Source organism: Saccoglossus kowalevskii, chromosome 8, assembly GCF_978046115.1.
Source record: "Saccoglossus kowalevskii chromosome 8, keSacKowa6.1, whole genome shotgun sequence".
Lineage (NCBI taxonomy): Eukaryota > Metazoa > Hemichordata > Enteropneusta > Harrimaniidae > Saccoglossus > Saccoglossus kowalevskii.
Genome location: NC_140648.1, coordinates 38,715,626 through 38,736,268, shown reverse-complemented (window position 1 = coordinate 38,736,268; position 20,643 = coordinate 38,715,626). Strand labels below are relative to the sequence as shown.

Genomic DNA, 20,643 nt, shown 5'->3' with positions numbered 1-20,643 from the left:
GCGTGCTCTTATTTGCGTGCCAGCTTCTATTGCGTACCGTCTGCTTCATTACCTGGTTTGTTTGGACTCAAATAATAATAACTGGTGTAATATAGCTGAAACAGTTTTTGTTGTCGTATATTCGGAGAACCTTCAGAGTATCTTCAAAGTAAAGCGCCCGAAAACCGGCGATATCTGTTGGCAGATATTTATTTTTCGTCAGCACGGCTGTCAGATCTTGCGCGCGCTTCTTGAATTTTGTTACTCATGTAAATTAACAATCAAAATGATGACGACGACGATGCTAGTATGAATACGACATAATCTTTTAAAATTCTGTTCGTCGAGAAAGGGCAAGTGTTGTCTTACACAGACATTATGGATTACGTTCAGTACGTCCTAGTACAAATGTTGCTTCTCGTAAATATTGATGTTGTGCAAGGAAAATACATTCATGGATATTTGAGCACGAACGTGGTAAGTAATACTAAACTTCACAGAAAGCTCGTTTAACGGACACCAGAACAAATATATCATGTATTTATTAAATTTTCATATTTCTATATTTAAAACTTCTTCGTTTCTGCTCTAGTTATTATTATAATAAGTGGATCGCGATACACATTGATGTGCTAGAACACTGTTGTTATTGTCTTTGTACCAAGATTGGGCCAAACCTGGCAGCGTGAATTTGAATTACTAGTTTAAGCAGAATTAAAAAAAAACAAAGTGACATTTAGTCTGCTATTTTGGATATGATTGTGACAAAAGTCAACTTGCATCGATGTGAAACAATATAGTGGTAAAGTTTAATCAAGTTATAAGCAAAAAATAATTTTGACATACAAGATGGCCGCCAGGAAAAATCCTGTGATTCTTGTCATTCTTGATAACCTAATACAGAGGGTGTACCCATATAAAATAGAATAGAATACTTTATATCACCATAAAGAAAGTTTGACATTCCGTTTTTGGTATACATGTATACCGATAAAATCATATCACTATCTGTATTACCATTGCTAACTGATCAAAGATCAAAATGGTTACACAAAACAAATAAAGAAAAAACAACAAAAGCACAAGGCCTGGAGATCCAAACTCATTCAAAACACAGTTAATGTCTGGTACTAAAACTGACACATTCAAACTTGGTACTACATACATTGGATATTATATGGAACCTTGATACACAATATATTTTGCAGATCAGATTTAAAATGGTCACTGACTGCCATTTTGTTTTTTTCATGACTTAATTGGTACATACATTGGAAACTATAAGACCTTAGGGATATAAGCAGGGCTTAAACTTCACAAAGGTGTTAAAAGCAATTGTCTTGGTGCCCTTCATTATTCCCTATTTTATTCTTATGAAGGCCACTTCACTGAGCATTGATTTAAAACAAAACAATTGTTTTTGTTCGTTTGATTTTTGAGAAAATGTCAAGAATTTAGGTGATGTAAAATTGTGCCCTCTATCAATGTATAACGCACAGCAATATGTAATGTATCGCACCAGAAACCATTTTTGTTTCCCTTGTTGTCAGGCTGCCTTCAGTTCAAGTTAATTCTAACTGTTATCAACTGGTATCAACTTTAAGGAGGTTCATACCAAATTGAAGATTATATATCATCTTCTTCAATTTTTTTTTAGAAGAAATTTTAAGAGGGAGCACACCTTTGTTATCATTGGTAACAGTCTATATTTGTTATAACTGATCAACTGATCATAATCTACTGACTGTTCAAGGTTTGGTAAGAGGGTGCAAGCCCAGGGTATGAGGGCGCTCCCCTTTACCCCTGTCTGGAAGAAACCCTGTTCTTATTCATGCCTTCATTGTTAGCCCCAATTTCGATCGTGTCTGTGCATCCGTGTGTGCACATTCACAATACCAGCTTTTTCTCACACATGTGTGATCCAATTCAGTTCAAAGTTGGTACAGAGACAGGAACTGATGTGGTTATTAGGCACATCAAGTTATTTTTTTGATTCTTCAAAGTTTCACTGTGTTTTTCTTTGATTTTTAACATTTTTCCTTCAAAATTGCTGGAAAATCCGACTTTTCCCAAAATTACCCGAGTTTAATCCAAGTTTTGATGACGCATGCGCAGTTATCGTCTCGGTGGAAATACAGTCATTTTGGTGTGAGGATATTGTATCCCGGAATTGTATCTTCATTTGTCTCGCCAATTTCAAAGGTAAGAAACTGTGCTTATTATGGTATTTATACACTTTGTATTATTGTTTGTGTCTTGGGTTTGTTGATCGTGAGAAACTCTTGCTAACCTGGTGAGAGCTTTGCCAGAAAAACTGCCTTTCTATTATTGTTGTAAGAACTGATTGTGTATTGTGTAAATTGAAAGTTTACCTCATGATTTAAGAGGCTTGCAAACATCGTGGTGCAGTGCAGTGCTGCCTCGCTCAAAATCATTATCGCCATGCTTGATTTTTTTTGCAACATTTACATTTGTTTATGATTTCCACAGCTATTGTTCTATGAGATGCGTCTTCGCTGTTCATAAACAGCCATAAATAAATTTATTTGGGTCGGCATGTACTCATTGAAAGTGTTGGTTTATTTACGTAATCCACTGATCACGCCATAGCCGAAGTTAAAAATAAGTCGCTACTCAGGAGAGCTTGCCCACAATGCTCCTCTCATGTCCCAAATAAACGTAGCGGTACGTTTATTTTTTTCCTGAAAAATTCCACCTGGTACATTCATATTTGGGACAGTATGTTTATTTATTTTTTTGAAATCGGCCAAATAAAAAAAAAAATCATGCCTTTTTTCCATGAAAAACAAAGCCAAAAGATCGCACTAAAACATCAGTAAATCTCTTCTGTGTTATTTCGCCATGAGGTCGCTGAACTGTCATTAACATATTTAAATGATTTATGGTAATTTGAGCACATGGGCACAATCCAGCATTTTGATTGGTTGATTAGCGACTTGACCTATCTGGTCAATAAACACGTCTCGTGTGCATGGATAACATGGCGGATATTGTATCGCATCGAGCATTTACATGTAACCGAAATCATTTGCTTACGATGAAACTAAGTTGAATTTTACTTTTATAACAATTCAACGAATTTCTTTTTGTTCATTAATACAATCACTACTGAGTATTAATCAACGATTGCAATACTTCGAAAGCAAGTAAGCTACTGTACCGTGATCATTTGCTACTAAGCAATGGTTTGTTTTTATTTTAAACTTATACTTTATACTTTTCATTACCAACAAAATAAAAAAAAAAATAATGCATATTAAATATAGTGAGTATTTTTTTTTGTCATGTGAAGTTTTTTTGATTGACTGTAATTTTCCAACATTTCATGACGCCCATTGTAGAACCAAATTAAGGCCTTTCACTCCTCCTTGACGTCTATTTAAAAGATTATACGGCATCTTGCTTGTCCCCAGCCACGAAGGTCACACTAGACGAACTTGATCGATACTGCTGACCATTCCGTGCATTTTTTATCGACGCACGACAACACACAAATCAAGAAAAGTATTTTCCTTGCAACAATTTCGCGCAATATGTCACCATTGTTGTACAGTGACTGATTTTAATAATAATAATAATATTATAATATTTATTCAACATTAAAACAAACTACAGTGAGTTGTTCTATGGTCGTATAAAAAAAAAAAAAAACTACATTAAGATACAGTAAAGTTAACCAACTAAACAGAATGCTAAATAAAGCTAAATAATATTACAAACACATGGAATCACAATAAACTTGTATGATACAGTACAGTACAATACAATACGCTAACTAGTATTGCTAAGGAGTGGAAAATCACACTCACATTAAAGTCATAACTATGGAAAGAATATTTTTAAATTTGGTGGAGCTGCTCATATATCATTTGCATAAATTTTTGTATGTATTGTGCAGTTTCCCAGCCAGTCCGACTCGAGTAGTGATTGGTTGCTATTTCATTACATCTTACGACCTTTCAAACAGTATATTGCTAGACATGCATCAATTGTAATTGCTCAGTGTAAACTGCAGGGATTGAAATAGAATTTTTTTCCTGCATGCACAGTGTGCATGTTGAATTTGAAATTTACCTGCACTAACTTGTTGTGAAATGCACCACTTTTAAAGTTTAAATAAAATTTACAGGTTCTCGATTGATCACAAACGAATTTGCTTTTTATTGAGTTGTCTTACAATGTTAGTTGAACTTAATTTAGGCTTAGTGAATATAATGAGAAAATGTTGTGTTAATTTCTACATGCACAGTGTGCACATTATATTTTGAGTTTACTTGCACTAGCTAATAATCTATGTGCATAGTGCAGTGTGCACCAGAGTATTTCGACCCCTGAAACAGCAATTTCTTTCTGGCTGGTATAAATATATTAAGTAATATGTTTTCGTACTGAAAAGACTGTACACAAATATCTTTTTTAATTAAATTTAACAGCTAATGGGAGCTTACTTACTTTTGACTAAATGTTTTTTTGTTTTTTTTCCAGGTGCAGAGCCTGAATTTTTTTCTCAGAAAGCAAAGCCACTGAAACTGCATATATTACAAAAGCATACTATTCGCTGCATGTCTGACAATTGTATAAAGTTTCGCAGGTTCTCTTTTTTTTTCTGTCAAGTGCTGTCAACCAAAGCATACATATGTGTTTCTTTGTACATAAAAGTTCAATTTCACACGATTTGTTAATATTATTAATGTATGATAATAAAAACTTGATAATATTTTTCAGGATTCTTGCACTGTATTTGTATCATTGTCATATGAGAAGTACTCTTGTCCTTACTTAGAGATATTGAAACTAATTCAGGGCCACAAACTACATGTAGATCTGTACATGAAGTACATGGGAAGTAAAGTTCTTGTCACAGGTACTGTACACCAAGGATCATTGCAGTTTCTCAGTTGCTCATCTGGTGCTAGTACTTGTATGACAAACAGTATCATTGCCCTGTTATTGTCTACAAAATCAGAAGTTTTTCACTGGAACAGTTCTGTGATTGACAGTGTCCTTGTATTAGGAATACAGTTGTACAAAGAAGTTTATCCAAACAGACACAACACTGACTCTTCAACATATTTGCAGATCTGATTTGTATACTTACATGTCATTTTACCAGTTGTACTTGTTTGTTGCTCTCTGGTGTTCTTGCTGAGACCAGGATGGAGAGTGCTATAAACTTGAAAATGCCATAGAAATCATGTTTGCCAATTTATGTCCTTGCCAAAAACTGGACAAATTATATGTTGCAACTTTCAAATGACAACAAGTGAAGGCAGTGTTATTCATGACTTGTTTGATTGAATAAATTTTTTACTGCTTGAAGGCCATTGTTTTCCACAAAAATCTAAAAGAAAACAAGCTTTTTCTAGCTGTTACCAGCTTTTTGTGTCATCCAGTATTGTTCAAAGTTGGTACAGGGACAGGTAATAATTGTTTACAAGTGCACATCACATTATATGTTTAACAAGTTATAAATTTTTTCTAAGCGGGGGCTTAGGTTAATACCTTAATGTAAAAATTCTCATTATGGTTAAATTATTTCTTCATCTCTCTCAAATTCTGCTCCATGATGTGAATGAATAAGCCTATTGTTATTGAATCCGTATGCTTAAACATTTCAAAAAAAGTTTTATTTATAGTAAGTTTCAAGTATGAGAATAATAGTTTTATTTATTATATGTGCAGTAATTTATTCAGTGGTGCAAAATTCAAAGTTGGCTCAAGGTGCCTTACTTTGCTTTCTATATTTGTATGCATACTCATAATGGAAATTTTTTATTGCAAGAAATGAAAGAAAAAGCACTTAAAATTAATTAAAAACATAAAAATATATGTTTTTCTTTTCATTCCAGAATTTTAAATTCATAGACCGTTTTTGTTTCCAACCAAATGAAGTTGGACAGATGACTTTTGAGTTTAAGTATGAAGCAGTAAGTATAATTCATTGTATATTCAAGCTGTGTTAATGGTACCTCAGCAGCCACAATCAAATTTACATGTAAAATACACTATTCATGGGCTACCTGCTAGCAGCCAGTCTTTACCGACTAAGTGGTTGATTGAACTGGTTTTCCAAAGGACAGCAAGATTGGTGGACTTGTCCATTGCTTTCTAAAACAACTTATCAAGACTGCAACAACCACAAAATGTTCCATAATTATTAATTAATATTGGCAAACAAAACTACTGACTTTAGAACTTATTGTTCCAATTTTTATCTTTTTCCCCCCATAGTTCTGCTTAATATCTAAAATTTACACTGTCCAATTGACAAAGAGGTATAAACATTCTACACATACAATTGTGTTTTTGCAAATCAATGAAAGTTGATCTGTCTCATGATCCAATTTTAGCCAACTGTTTCACATATCACCAACATAGACAATATAGACTCACTTACTAATGTAATATATTTTTTACTACCAGGATGAGTGCTGTTATACACTATTAATGTTTAATGATGAACCATTCCAGTGGCCCTTTGTCAGAAAGCATGGAGCATCAATGGTAAGATTTTTTGAGATTTGTAATTTTTATTTCAACACATTGCCTGCTGGAAGCCTTGTTGGATAAACCAAAGTTTTTGTCAGTCTTGTCAATTGTACTCAGATTGGGGCCCTGTTAACTGTGTCTGTAAAGGTATACAATCTTGTGGTGTTTCTGATACTTAACTTTATTTTAGACATGTGGAGAGCTGAAAGAGTTGATACCAGGCTCATATAATGCTAAGATGACACTGACAGATCCTTTTAATGGATGTACGAGAACTAATAATCATACAGATGGAATTGAGGTAATTGACATTATATTAAAAGCTATATTAAAGCCATAATTTAATATATACTATTTTCATTTTTCAGAGATAAATGTATATGAATTATGTTAAAATGAAATGATCATCACAATCTTTCTATCATTAATCTTTTTAACATTCTCATTGATGTTTGTTTTGCACTTTGACACTTCAAATCTCAACAAGCAGACATGACACTCTTGGACACAACTATTTTCATGAGGAGTGCTGAGTGTTGAAATGTCAATACAGAAATCTTAATCTTATACATTACAGTATATATATATAGTTTTCATTTCACCCACGTACATGACATGTTGAAAAATAACCAAGCTAAATAACATATTGTCAATGCCACATTGATATTTCTGAATCATGTTTTAGATAATGCTCTGTGGATGTTGAATTTCTAGAGATGTTTCTCTGTCAATGCACCTCTGATCTCTCCAATACATTATGTCTTATATATGCATGATCTGAAAAAAAATGGCTGACTGAAGATGACTAAAGCCAATTTAAATCAAATTTGGTACAGTGATTATGCATATTTTGTGATTTAAAAAAATATGACCGACTGGTGACCATTTTCATTTTTGTGGGTTTCTTTTGAATGCAATTCCTGATTCCCAAATTACTGTCAGAAGTGATGTGATTCTGTTTGCGCATACATAATCTACATAGTAATGGGCGAGGGTAGGTCAAAAATATAGAAAGTCAAAAGAACACCGGTAGACATGCAACCCCAGAAGAAGTCAGCGGCATATATGAAACAGTTTTTTAAAGATAGTGGAGTGAGTGTGGGTGCAAATGTGGGTAGCTAGTAGAACTAAGACAGCTGAGAAACATGGATTTTCAGTTGAAAAGTTGATTGAAATAGAGATGGTATGAGTGTTTGATACCCACAAAAAATATGAAAATATTACGCTACAGTCAAAGATAATTTTCATGCTCATAGAATAGGCAGAATAGTGTGCAAATTTTCATAGGCTGGTGCAATTTAGTTGAAAGATGAGTGGAATTTTTAGGCTGTGAGTTGGAAATATTGATGTTTGGTATACTGCAACTCTGCTCAAAATCTGTCCTACTTTCCAGTACATGTATGTTGACCTTAAGTAATGCAATATGCACAAGCACATAAACAATTAACAGGCATATGCTATCAATTCGAAAATCAGAAATTACTTTTTCTATTTAATCTTAGTATGTAGATAGAATATCAATAAATACATCTTTTTTTTGGTGGTTTGCTTCAATATCGACCATTGACTGTCGATTTTATGTAAAATCATTTAAATCGTCATTTTCTGTTTCCCAGAGAAGACTGGACTAGTTTGATGATGATCATACATATTGTTTTTACAGGTGCACATCTTTTTTTATCTCTGCTAACGACCAAGTCTAACAAAGCTATTCATATTCTTTCATGGTTTCATGGTGTACATGCCAGTTTCTCTTGAAAGCAATGACTGTTTGACTTTAATCTTAGTATTAGAAGTACCAAGTATCTGAACTAATATTTACTTTTGAAATTCAGCTGAAACTGAGCTGATCACAAATTGCCAACAGTTCATCATTTCTTAAACATAGTCTTATTACTTTTTAAAATTTCTTACAAAGTCCAATGCCAAAGTCATTTTTAATGACTTTTTTATTTCTAGTATATGAAATGTAAAGGAACACGCAATTTTGTAACAGTTCGTGAAAGATGGTGGTACATTGTGATGAGTCATTGTTATTATGATACTGGTTTACATATCGAGTACAAAATTACAATGACTAATGGTAATAAGATATGGGATAGACACTTTTCTGCTGATGAAAGATGTAAGTATTGAACCACAATATGTTAATCTTAGCAGTTGATGTTATAGAATACAGAATAATCCTCAACAAAAATTAGAAACATCACATAGAAAAATACAGGGTCTAAAATTATGTCAATTTCAAAACAATTCAACCGACAACCAGTTTGCCGCCACAATTTCTTGCTGGAGCCACAGGCTGGAGCCTGAGTTCTATGCATGATTTGATTGCATTCAAAATTGTTCCATTTCAAACCACGCATATACACACACAGTGGTTTCTTGAAATGCATTCTAATTAGGTAGCTTGTCACTGATAAAAGTTACTGAAAACATTTTGAGCAATAGTACTCCAGTGAAATATCAACGTGCCTCTGCATCAAATGTATTTGATGAAGTTGCTGTTCTCCTCTGTTCTCTGCTTACCAAGGATTTATACTGAGCAACATCTATTATTTTGGGGGATTGGGTCAAAATTGCCTTCACATTTTTTCACATCTCAAAGTCTAAATTGGGTACACAGTCAGTTGTGTTCTACTTTTTAGCTCCGCTGTCGACTTTGTCGAGCGGAGCTTATCATATGAGTGATTGTCCGTCGGTGTCCGGCGTTCGGCGTCCGTGTCAATGTTTTACTTTTTCGACTTCTTCTTGAAAACTACAAGCCTGAATGCTTTGATACTTGGTGTATATGTACCTTGGGTAGACCTCTGTTAGATTTGTTCATTTCATGATGATATCTTCAATCCTCTAATTTTGGTGAATATTTTTGTCATTTTTGGTAAAAAGTGATATTTTCAACTTCTTGTTAAAAACCGCAAGTCCAATTGCTTTGATATTAGATATATAAGTACTACATGTGGACCTCTCTCAGATTTGTTCATTTTGTAATGATATCTTTAATTCTCTAATTTTCATGAATATTTTTGTCATTTTTGGTAAAAAATGATATTTTCGACTTCTTGTTGAAAACCGCAAGTCCAATTGCTTTGATATTACATATATAGGTACTACATGTGGACCTCTCTCAGATTTGTTCATTTTGTAATGATATCTTTAATTTTCTAATTTTGGTGAATATTTTTGTCATTTTTGGTAAAAAGTGATATTTACGACTTCTTGTTGAAAACCGCAAGTCCAATTGCTTTGATATTAGATATATAAGTACTACATGTGGACCTCTCTCAGATTTGTTCATTTTGTAATGATATCTTTAATTCTCTAATTTTCATGAATATTTTTGTCATTTTTGGTAAAAAATGATATTTTCGACTTCTTGTTGAAAACCGCAAGTCCAATTGCTTTGATATTACATACATGTATATAGGTACTACATGTGGACCTCTCTCAGATTTGTTCATTTTGTAATGATATCTTTAATTCTCTAGTTTTGGTGAATATTTTTGTCATTTTTGGTAAAAAGTGATATTTTCAACTTCTTGTTGAAAACCGCAAGTCCAATTGCTTTGATATTAGATATATTGGTATTACGTGTGCTTCTAACTCAGATTTGTTCATTTCATGATGATATCTTCAATTCTCTAATTTTGATGAATATTTTTTGTAATTTTTGGTAAAAAGTGATATTTTCCACTTCTTGTTGAAAACCGCAAGTCTGATTGTTTTGATACTATACATATTGTTCATTTTCTAATGATATCTTCTGTTCTTTAATTGAAATTTGCATTGCTAACAGCGGAGCTATCTATTTTACTACTTTCTAGAGAACTTTTACTTTTTTCCACTCAACATTTTCAACTCTCCATCCAACATTTTTCAAACTAGTTTTTGAATCATGTGTGCAAAGAACACAATCCTTGTGGCTATCCTTCATGTGTATGTGTAGCTTATCAGAATATCAGTGATGCTTAGTACATTATGCTCTGTGTTAAGCCACTTATGTGTATAGTGTGTATATGTATTAGGGTTGAAATTCAAACATACTTATAACATATTTTGCACAAATTAGGCAATTTTCTGACATATAAACTTAAATACTGTAGGTTAGATTGCTTTCACATACATCTCAAAGAGCCATTTTGATGATCTTTTTTTGCACAATTGTGTCTATGATTTCAATGTCTAATGTGTCAAAAATTTGATGAACAGTTATTAATAACCTTTATATTTGTTTGTTATTTTCAGATATTTTCGAGACAGACTTTACATTCCTGTTTCTGTATTTGTTTGCCCTCATAGTTACACTGTATTATATTAGTAAGTATTTTTATCACATACTTGTACTACTCTAATATCACATACATCTGTTAGCTGTGTAGATTTTGCTTGCACAGTTTACTTTTGTACCAGCTGTAAACTAAAATCTTCAATTGTTTCCTTTTTCGCATATTTCTGTTTCTATCTTAAATTCTTGGTGCCCATTTAGGTTCAAAATTAGTGTGCAGACAGTTGTGTTCTAGCACATTGATGAAAGTTAATTTGTCACAATCCTATATCTAAGATGGTCAACTGTCAGTCATACATTATATTGCAATTCCAAATCATAGTGTATTGTGGGATAGTTATAACCAAATACAACTGTGCCAATCAAAGTGTGTCTGCTCTGCAGTCTGACATATTGTTGGAGACTCACATTTTTATGGCAGTCCAAGGCATTAGTTAAGTGTAGAACTGGTACATACACTTGATCAAAGAGAAACCTATAAATGTTGACATTTCATTTGTCATATATTAAAGTACAAGAACAGTGGGAGCTGTGACATTCTCAATAGCTTTTTATATATAAATATAAAATTATATAGCCCGAATGTTTTTATTTTACAGAGATATTAAAAGAAAGAAGACTTCTTCATAGTACTTATAAGATGTTTGTTTTTTCAATGGTTTTTGAAAATATTAGTTTATTTTTTATGAATATTCAGCTTGGAACATATGCTCAAGATGGTGTGGGGCTTCCCAAACTTAAAGTACTTGGTAAGTAGTAATTTTAGAATTGAGTCACTGTTTGAGGTAGTCCAAAGCAGAATTTATGTTTTAGGTTTTGTGTGTCTGTCCAATACTATATTACAGACATGCCTAGATTGATGCCGTTGGTATAAAGATATAGATATAGTATACATGTGCATGTCAATTTGTTTTATTTGTTTTAATGACCTCCTACTGACTGGTGGCCACAATCCATCGTTTCTCAGAGATGTCTGGGCCAGTATTATTTGTGTGAACTTCACACATTGATTCAAAATGGCTGACTTGCAGTCATGTTAAACATTTCTTTATCCTAAGATTGTCTTTGGATGCACATCATTCAGCTGATTTATGTGGATTATGCAATTTTGTTTGTATGATATGAGAATATTATTACTTGAATATAATGCCATTTTGACTGAACAGAACTTAGATATACCGTATTTATTCGGGTAAGAGCCCAAGGCCCTGAACATGGAAAATTGCCAAAAAATAGGCGTGGGCGTTTGTCCGGATATCCCCGGCAAAAAGAAACGAAAGTCCTTGAAAATCGAAAACACGCAGACCAAATTGCGACAGGGAATAGAATGGTAAATAAAAACATGCAAGAGAATTAAATGAACAATATGCAACATTAGAAGTAAAACAAAAATAATGTATCACTTATAATGTGACAAATAAACCAGAAATAATAAAAATCGACAGTGAAGAATCATTTGAATTCAGGATTCCCTCGCTGACAAACACACTCAATATGCGTGAACTCAAGAACTAAAATGTCACGGGTTAAACTGCGTAAAATTATTTCCGGTTTTGACAAATACCGGATCAACAGTCAAAAACGAACAATAATAATTTACAAATTTACACAGTAAAAATTATAAAAATTCATAGCTGTTTGAAAAAACTTCTCAGATCTTTATTTGTACGTTCATTGCCATCTTCGTCAAACACAAAACCCTCAAAGTCCAAGTCGACGTCACTGTAGCCGTCGAACAAAATCTCTACAACCTCTTCCTGAAGTTCTTCGATATCATCCCACACAGTCTGTCTGTCAGCTTGACACTTTTCATTCGGGTCTAATCACAATAAAGAGACAAGAAAAATTGCGTCGCTCTGCTGCGATGGCACACGATGCTTTTGTTTACACTCTGGCAATCATCTTTGACCTTTATGCATCTGCTTTACTGATTGGCTAAGAATGACATCACTACTAGTATTTCATCATAAAGGTCAAATTGTGACATTGCTTTCTTATCAGACTAGACGCTTATCAATCACGGTGAAAGTTATCATTCAGCAAGTTTCGCCGGTTGGAATGTCTCACTATATGGATAGTACGGTGGGCTTGAAATAGGAAGTTTTTTTTTTTTTATCCAACGACAGAAGAGTAGTTTTCATGACAGAAATGCAATAGCGGTGATGAAAGATAGTAAAAAAGTTTGCAGTCTTTGGCGTGACATTGCAAAATTGCTGGCCCCAGTTATGGATTCGCAAGCTGCTACCAAATATTTTATAAAGCCAAAATAACGTGATTTCAACCACTCTCTCAGTATGGGCATCTACAATACTGTAACATTGGTTTAATTGATACATGTAATGTCGCTACGGCCGACCGAGTGCGCCACTCGCTTGCTTCGCGGCTCTCCTTATACGATTTGCTTGAATTGTTTCTAAGGAAGCACAAACCAAACGGGCCACGACATATTTCAAAAAGAGAACTACCGTTTCTGCTTTAATATATATTTTTGACTCCCGTATGCGAAGCACAAAAAGGGAGTCTTTGCAGTTAGTGTGTCTGTCTGTGTCTGTGTGTCTGTGTGTGTGTGCGTGTGTGTGTGTGTCTGTTCCACTGCTATCTCAAGAACCATACATCGGTTTTTGATGAAACTTAGTGCATACATGTAGATGCTCTGGGCCAATGCGCAGATTTGATTAGGTTTTGGTAAAAATCTATGCATATTAATTACCTAATTTGCATGATAATTAGCTGATTTTTAGCTGTTCCATGACTATTCCTCTGATATCTAAAGAACCATTCATTTGATTTTGATGAAACTTGGAACATATATGCTCTGAACTGATGCACACAATTGATTAGTTTTGGGTAAAAATCTGTGCAATATTAATTACCTAATTTGCACAATGATTAATCAATTTTTGGCTTTTCCATTGATATCTCAAGTACTAATCATCACATTTCAATAATACTTGGTACATAGATATCATAGAACACTGCACAGACCTGATAGTTTTTAGGGTAATATCAGTACATATTAATTGCCTAATTTGCAAAATTAATTAATTTTCAGCTTTTGATATTTCAAGTAGTAATCATCACATTTCAATGAAACTTGGTACATAGTTACTTAACGACTGTGCAGAGAACTGATTAGTTTTGTGGTAAATATTTGTGCATATTAATTACCTAATTTGTATAATTAGTTATTTTTTCCATTAATCCCTTACAAAAGTTTCCTATAGGATTCCTATAAGAATCTTACAGAACAAATTCCTGTAGGATTCCTATAATCAGTGTTCTCCACAAATCAAATTTAAAGAACGACGCTAATTTGCATATAATTAGCATATCTAATTTGCATATAATTCGCATACCAATCAAAGAAAATTCTTAGCACTTTTATATTTACATCAACCTTAAATACTGTGTACAAGTACTATATTAATGTTCTTGAATTATTTTGATGAATAAATTAAACCACTTGATGTAAAAAAAGTATCAACTTTGACAAATGAAGAATATCAATTTTATTCTCTGTAATAGAACAAGTTGTGAAATTCTAGCCTTTCATTCATTTCTTTTAAATTTCTTTCAAATATTTTCATTTTCAAAATGTTACAATGTGAAAACAGACAACCACTCAGCTATAATACGTATCGAGACAAAACATAATTTGCCGATAATCGAGTGTTGCCAGGAAAAGTGAGATTGTTGCAAAATGTAACAAATCGTTTTCAAAACAGTGCCGCTAAGAAAGTCTCGCTATATTGCAACGTTCACTAAGACTTAAATCTTGTTTGCGTCCACTGTAAAACGTGTATAGTAAACAAACCGCCCTTTTAGAAAATATTTTTATTAAAAATAAGAACAAGTCAACTAAAACGAAAATTAAAACATGTATAGTAAATAGACAGACACCCGCCCTTGTGGAAAATATTTTTATTCAAAATTATTCAAAGTACAAGTCAACTGAAACGAAAATTAAAACATGTATAGTAAATAGACAGACACAGGATACGACAGCAATAAAATTATATTCTACGTCGACGGTAAAGTCTGCGTGACTTGCGTGTTTTGATTATAAACAAAATAAATCCTGGCTAACGAAATTGACAATGCTATGATAAATGTGTTTTTCGTTGTCGCTATAATGCACTATCAGAACTCCAAGTTAAAATATTAACGGGGAAGTACAATTGCGCATGCCTCCCATTAGTCCCAAAGAACGGCATTATCACGTCGGTATGTTCAATGGTCCACACTGAATACAATGGCATAACACTAATAGTTTTGAAAAAAAAACCATTAACATGTCGGCAAGTTCAATCGTCCACACCGAAGACAATGTCATAACTCTGTAATAGTTCTGAAAATAAGGCGTTATCATGTCGGCAAGTTAAATTGTTCAAACTAAAAGCAACGTCATACACTGATTTAAAAAAAAAAAACGCCGATACCACACGGGTTTGGAAAAGATCGATCACGGGGCGTGTATACAGAAAACTACTGGTATGTAGCTCGCCAACTGGGCTTGGGATCTCTCCATCGCGTCAAGTGGTCATTCATTCGCAAACGTGAATTCGTACAGCGGGCGATGAACTGAACTTGACCTTTCGATGTGTCGCTTCCAAGGCGTTGTGATACTCTCTTTATTACTACCTATATTTAATAAAAGTGGGAACGTCATTCAGTTTCAGTTTCATTGTTAACGGCAGGTTACACTAGCGCACCGGAAGCATGTGTGCGAATGGAGGTCATAGCCGTCGCATCGCGATTTTATAGTAGCTCACATACCGGACTCACACCCTGCTCGGGGATCATGTGGTCCGTGTTACGAGCCCGGCCATTACAAATTGGTCTGGGATCAGCTTGTAAATAATCTACTGTAACTATACACTGCACAAACAAACTACAAGAGATTCCATAAAATAGAAATACAAGGTGGCGTTTATCACGCCATTAATTTATTCAAGACCTTTTGTTACCTGTTACAGCTCCAGACAGAAACAACAAATGCTTTGTCTCTAGACGCAACTCGTCCAAGCCAGAACAAATGAGAAATTTTTTTCTGAATTTACACAAGTTCATCATATTTGGTATGTCATGTTTATTTAAAAGAAACGTGCCTTGCTTGGGTTGAACCACGGTTACTAAAAAATAGTGACCGTGGTTGAACTGAATTAGGGACAGTGTATGTTCCTCCTCTTTGTTGTAGTTGTACAATAGAGTGTCAATCACAGCTGAATATGTGTCGCGGCGTCAACACTTTGAAATATGTGGACGAATTGTAAACTCTGTGCTTTCGACAAGAAGTATAAACCAGGTTTACCGTAAACTGCGTGTACAATAAGAAATTTACCGCATGCTGTAAGAGTGGGGACAGGGGGTGGGTGACTGGTACAGGATTACATTTTAAATCTTGTCCATGGCTACGAATATACGTTTTTTATTTGTTTGAATTACAAAGTATAAAAACATTGGACCACAGCCTACGAAAATATCCCCTCTGTACTGTGTACGAACACGAGATTTACCGAACTCTGTACCGTTCACGATATTTACCATATACAAACTTGCACTGCAACAGGAAACACAAAGACGTTACGATATTCTTAGGATACCGATTTCATTGCATGTGTGCGTAGCATTGTCACCTGCATACAATGCTGTGTTTACAGGGACACATAACAATGAAAAAACGACATGAGGTGAACAATTTCTGCGTAACAGACGTCTTACATGGTCATTTTTGAATATTACTAAACAATACTACGGGAGTCTCGCCACACTTCCACAAACTTGTCCTGTCATTGTCCCTCGTCAATGTCGGCACATTCGCAGGACTGTCACCCCCATGGATCGAATGGTATTGTCCTATTGTTAAACGCTAACCAAAATTAGTAAACAACATGGGGGACTCGACTCGCTGGAATGCCCGGGCGTCGATCATAAAAAGTGTGGATAGCTGCTCGAATTCGCCACTCTGTTTCAAATTTTGAGCATAAACGAATATTATACAGTACAAGGATTGCTGCCGCTGCCCCGCGCGTTAGGTATTCTCCCCTGTTTGCTTCCGCGCGTGCCCGGACACTCCCTCGCGTGTCCGCGCGTTAAGTAGTAGGACTGGTTTCAGTGTTTACCGTTTTGTTTTGGTGATTTATTTGATGATTCTTTTTACTTTTCGCCAATAAAAGGCAAGTAACAAGCTATTGGACCAATAAGTTGTTGCTGGTTCTTCTGTTATCAAGTATCTAAGCTAATTCTGGAATGATGAGGGAACTTGTTTTGACTCTCCCATTGCATGATTAACGCAGTGCTTGTGACAATCACTTCACGCATCCAGCCATTGTTTTTTGTTCAGCCAGTTTTTTCCCAGACATCCAACCATTGTCCTAGTTGTCACCTATGCCACTATCTGTCTCTTAGTTCTTTGTTTTATCGCTTGTCAATTAATAAGAGGTCTCAATAACGTCGTCGGGACATCTTCCGGACTCGTGAAACAGCTGTTTACCGAAAACAACGGAGCTAAAAAGTGATATTTTCGACTTCTTGTTAAAAACCGCAAGTCCAATTGCTTTGATATTACATATATAGGTACTACATGTGGACCTCTCTCAGATTTGTTCATTTTGTAATGATATCTTTAATTCTCTAATTTTGGTGAATATTTTTGTAATTTTTGGTAAAAAGTGATATTTTCGACTTCTTGTTAAAAACCGCAAGTCCAATTGCTTTGATATTACATATATAGGTACTACATGTGGACCTCTCAGATTTGTTCATTTTGTAATGATATCTTTAATTATCTAATTTTGGTCTAATTTTTTTCACTCATCAAAAATCAGTGAAAATAATTTCCTCACAAAATACCCAAGGGGCCCTTTCAGCGAAAATTAATTCCAGCTAAAATAAAGTATTTTACAGTAGATAAAAAAACTACCATTTACTGCATATGCACTATTAGATGCTTATTCCCAATAGAAGTGCATATAAACCCAACATTGCATTGGCTGTGTATTTAAATTTACTTTTTTTTGCCATAGAAAAAAATTCTATATTTTTTATAAGCAAATTCACTACTTAAGGTAGCGAGAAGGTTTTGTGACGTTTTTAAATAAAACATTCTCTGTCTGTTGTCTCGTTCAGAACAGTAATTTAGGTTATATATATCAAAAGACTAAGTATAGAGGTGCAAGTTCGCACAAACTGGACAGACATTGTTTACATAATTATCACGTGACATCAAAAATGGCGGACCTTGTAAAAATGACTAAGTACGCGATTGCGAAAGCACACTGCAGAATTTCCTGGTGAAATTTAAGTTATGCATTGTCCGTAATCAAGTCCATTGAAATGCGTCTCCGATAATCAAAAGACCTACTCCGATTTCTATGCAGGTTTGTTTTTTTGTCCCCAAATTATTTCATACTTGGCACGTTTAACAGACTATTATTCTGTGACAAAGCATTTTCTTTAAAAACCCAGACATATTTCGCACCATCATTATCTTTTGAACGATAACTGCGAGTTTGAATGTCCTAGTCCGAACGCACTTGATTTGGCGGCGGTCCCAATGAGTCGTTCTCGATCAAAACTTCAACTCGAGAAAAACGCGAAAAACAGTTTTGGTTAATAAAACACTGTAGATTTGCTGCATTATTATAAATATACACTAAAAATGACCAAACATATTAACCACTGATATCATAGAACTCATAAAGAGTGTCAGATAATGAATAATTTCAAACTCGAGCGTGAAAAATGAAGAAAACTGCTGGCATTTGAGTCCGTACTCCAGGAACGTTCGGGTTTTCCATTGTTATGCAAACGAACAACGAGGGATAATCCTCTGACAAACATTACTGTCCCACTGTACACGCTGACAGTTTACAAACAAGCTAATCCTTCAAGTGTCTCAGATAAGACATCTAATAAAACGGTTTTCATGGTGAAACAAAATGGCCGATGTTTTAAAAAAAATTGCTGTGTCAGAGTGCGACACTGAGTGGCAGATTTTTCTTTGCCTCGTCTGTCAATGCTTTCTTTCCTTTCTTCGCCATTGCGTTAGAAAAAAAATGTATTAGTAAAATAGAATATTGACTTGGAAAATAAAACGATTTAAAAGAAAGTTGTGCAAAGTTACAGTACTCCTTTCGCACAACCTCCCGCCCGCTTCCGCTTTCCAATCATCTTTTTCTCTCGCTTTTGCGACCGCTTGTTGAATTCAACCGGACAATTTCGGCTTTTTTTTCGACCGAGCAAACCCCGAAATATCACCGCCCACCTGCTCGTTCGCGCGCATTTAAAATTCGGACTAACAGAATAATTTCCGAGGTTCACATTGTCTTATAATTGTCTTTCTGGTTTTTATAGATGTTGAACAGCTGACAAAAGTTCAAATACTTTTTGTTTTATCTATATATAATTATATGCACGCAACCTGACCCTTTGACCTCGATTTGGCTTGGACTGAATATTTTATTTTAAACAATATTCTGACGTGAAATACAAAATGTATTTCAACACAAGTACGACATGGTTGTCTGGGGTTTCTTTCCTGATTGTTGAGTCTTTGCAATGTGTTTTGTATAATTATTGTTGTTTTCCCCCGATGCTGAAGGACCGTAAAGCTAAATGGCAGTTACATGCATGGGCTGAGTGAAAGAAAATATTTCTAAGCCTAAAATAAAACCTAATATTACACCTCTTTGTGTATTTGTTAATTTTACATATGTTTGTCATGACAGTATGTTTGTAAATATCTAGAAAAATCTCGTCTTTCGTTGATAATTTCGATTGTTTGTTTGGAATGTCGATCCCCATTGGTTTCTCCATACTGAGTTTAGGAAGGGCGTCGATCAACACCGTGACAATCAGCCGAGAGAAGACAAACATTGACCGTAATTCATGGAGATCATGTCCGTAATTTGTGGGCTGAAACCCCAAATAATTAATCAAGTATTATTATTTTAATATATATTTTATTTTACATCGCAAAACTAAACCATGCCCAAAACAGAGCTAGAGTTGTTCGCGGTGAAACAACCGCATTGAAGACGATGCAACTTCAACTAGCCATTTCTTACCTTGAAATAAAAAAAAATAAAAATTCGAAGAGCATCGGGGAAAATATTAAGAATCATCCTTATCAATCGCTTGCTTTATTTTATTCGAATCCATGAAATTCACGATTTTTTTTACATTTGTTGGCAACTTCCGCGCTAAAAAAGATTGAAAATGTGGGTGTGGTTATTTTGCAAAGTCCTGTTGATAATACGGACAAATATGGTTCTGTGACCCAGTTCGTGCTCCGATCAGGTGACTCTCAGCCAATCAATGATGTTGTAACAAAGCATATTTGACGCTCATTGAAGGGTCGTCGTACAATCCAATCACCGGCGTCGATTCACATACTGTAGTTGCTTGTGCTGCGACAGGCTTCAAAATTATTCGCTGAAAAACATATATTTTGACAAACTGATGGAATTTGACCTTAGTTCAAAAAGAAAATACTAGGCTAAGATACATTAGAGCTCACGCGAATCAGTTTTCTCTGCAAGTTGTGAAATAAAGTAAACCAGAGGAGCGTCGATGATTTTCAGCCCTGAAGGACTTTGAATTGTTCATCGACTGGCCACCAAATAGTTATGGCTATAACTAAATTTGACACGTTTTTCTTTTAAGCCCAATAAATTATTCATACATGTCAAGCTCTGTTCGATTTTTTCAGGGCATGTGGCCGTTTTTAGTCGAAAATATTTTTTGTGGGAACACTTTTGCGGTACGTATACGGTATAGACCGAGCTCATTCAATGATCGTGACTTAATTTTAAAAATTGAATGTCAAATTTACCAGACGTGGACCGATGTGGATTCGATATAGTTAT

The 20,643-nt window shown here is 34.6% G+C and overlaps 1 protein-coding gene across 1 annotated transcript in view; it reads left to right on the top strand.

The window, feature by feature from the left end:
* Positions 1-357: 357 nt before the first annotated feature.
* The window catches only part of LOC144355845 (transmembrane protein 145-like), a 67,550-nt gene continuing 47,264 nt past the window's right edge, over positions 358-20,643 (top strand). The window contains exons 1-7 of the mRNA XM_085502861.1: positions 358-456; positions 5,850-5,927; positions 6,424-6,504; positions 6,680-6,790; positions 8,449-8,614; positions 10,735-10,806; positions 11,374-11,523. Coding sequence (XP_085358987.1) covers positions 358-456; positions 5,850-5,927; positions 6,424-6,504; positions 6,680-6,790; positions 8,449-8,614; positions 10,735-10,806; positions 11,374-11,523 — 757 coding nt within the window. The remainder of the gene's footprint in view (positions 457-5,849; positions 5,928-6,423; positions 6,505-6,679; positions 6,791-8,448; positions 8,615-10,734; positions 10,807-11,373; positions 11,524-20,643) is intronic.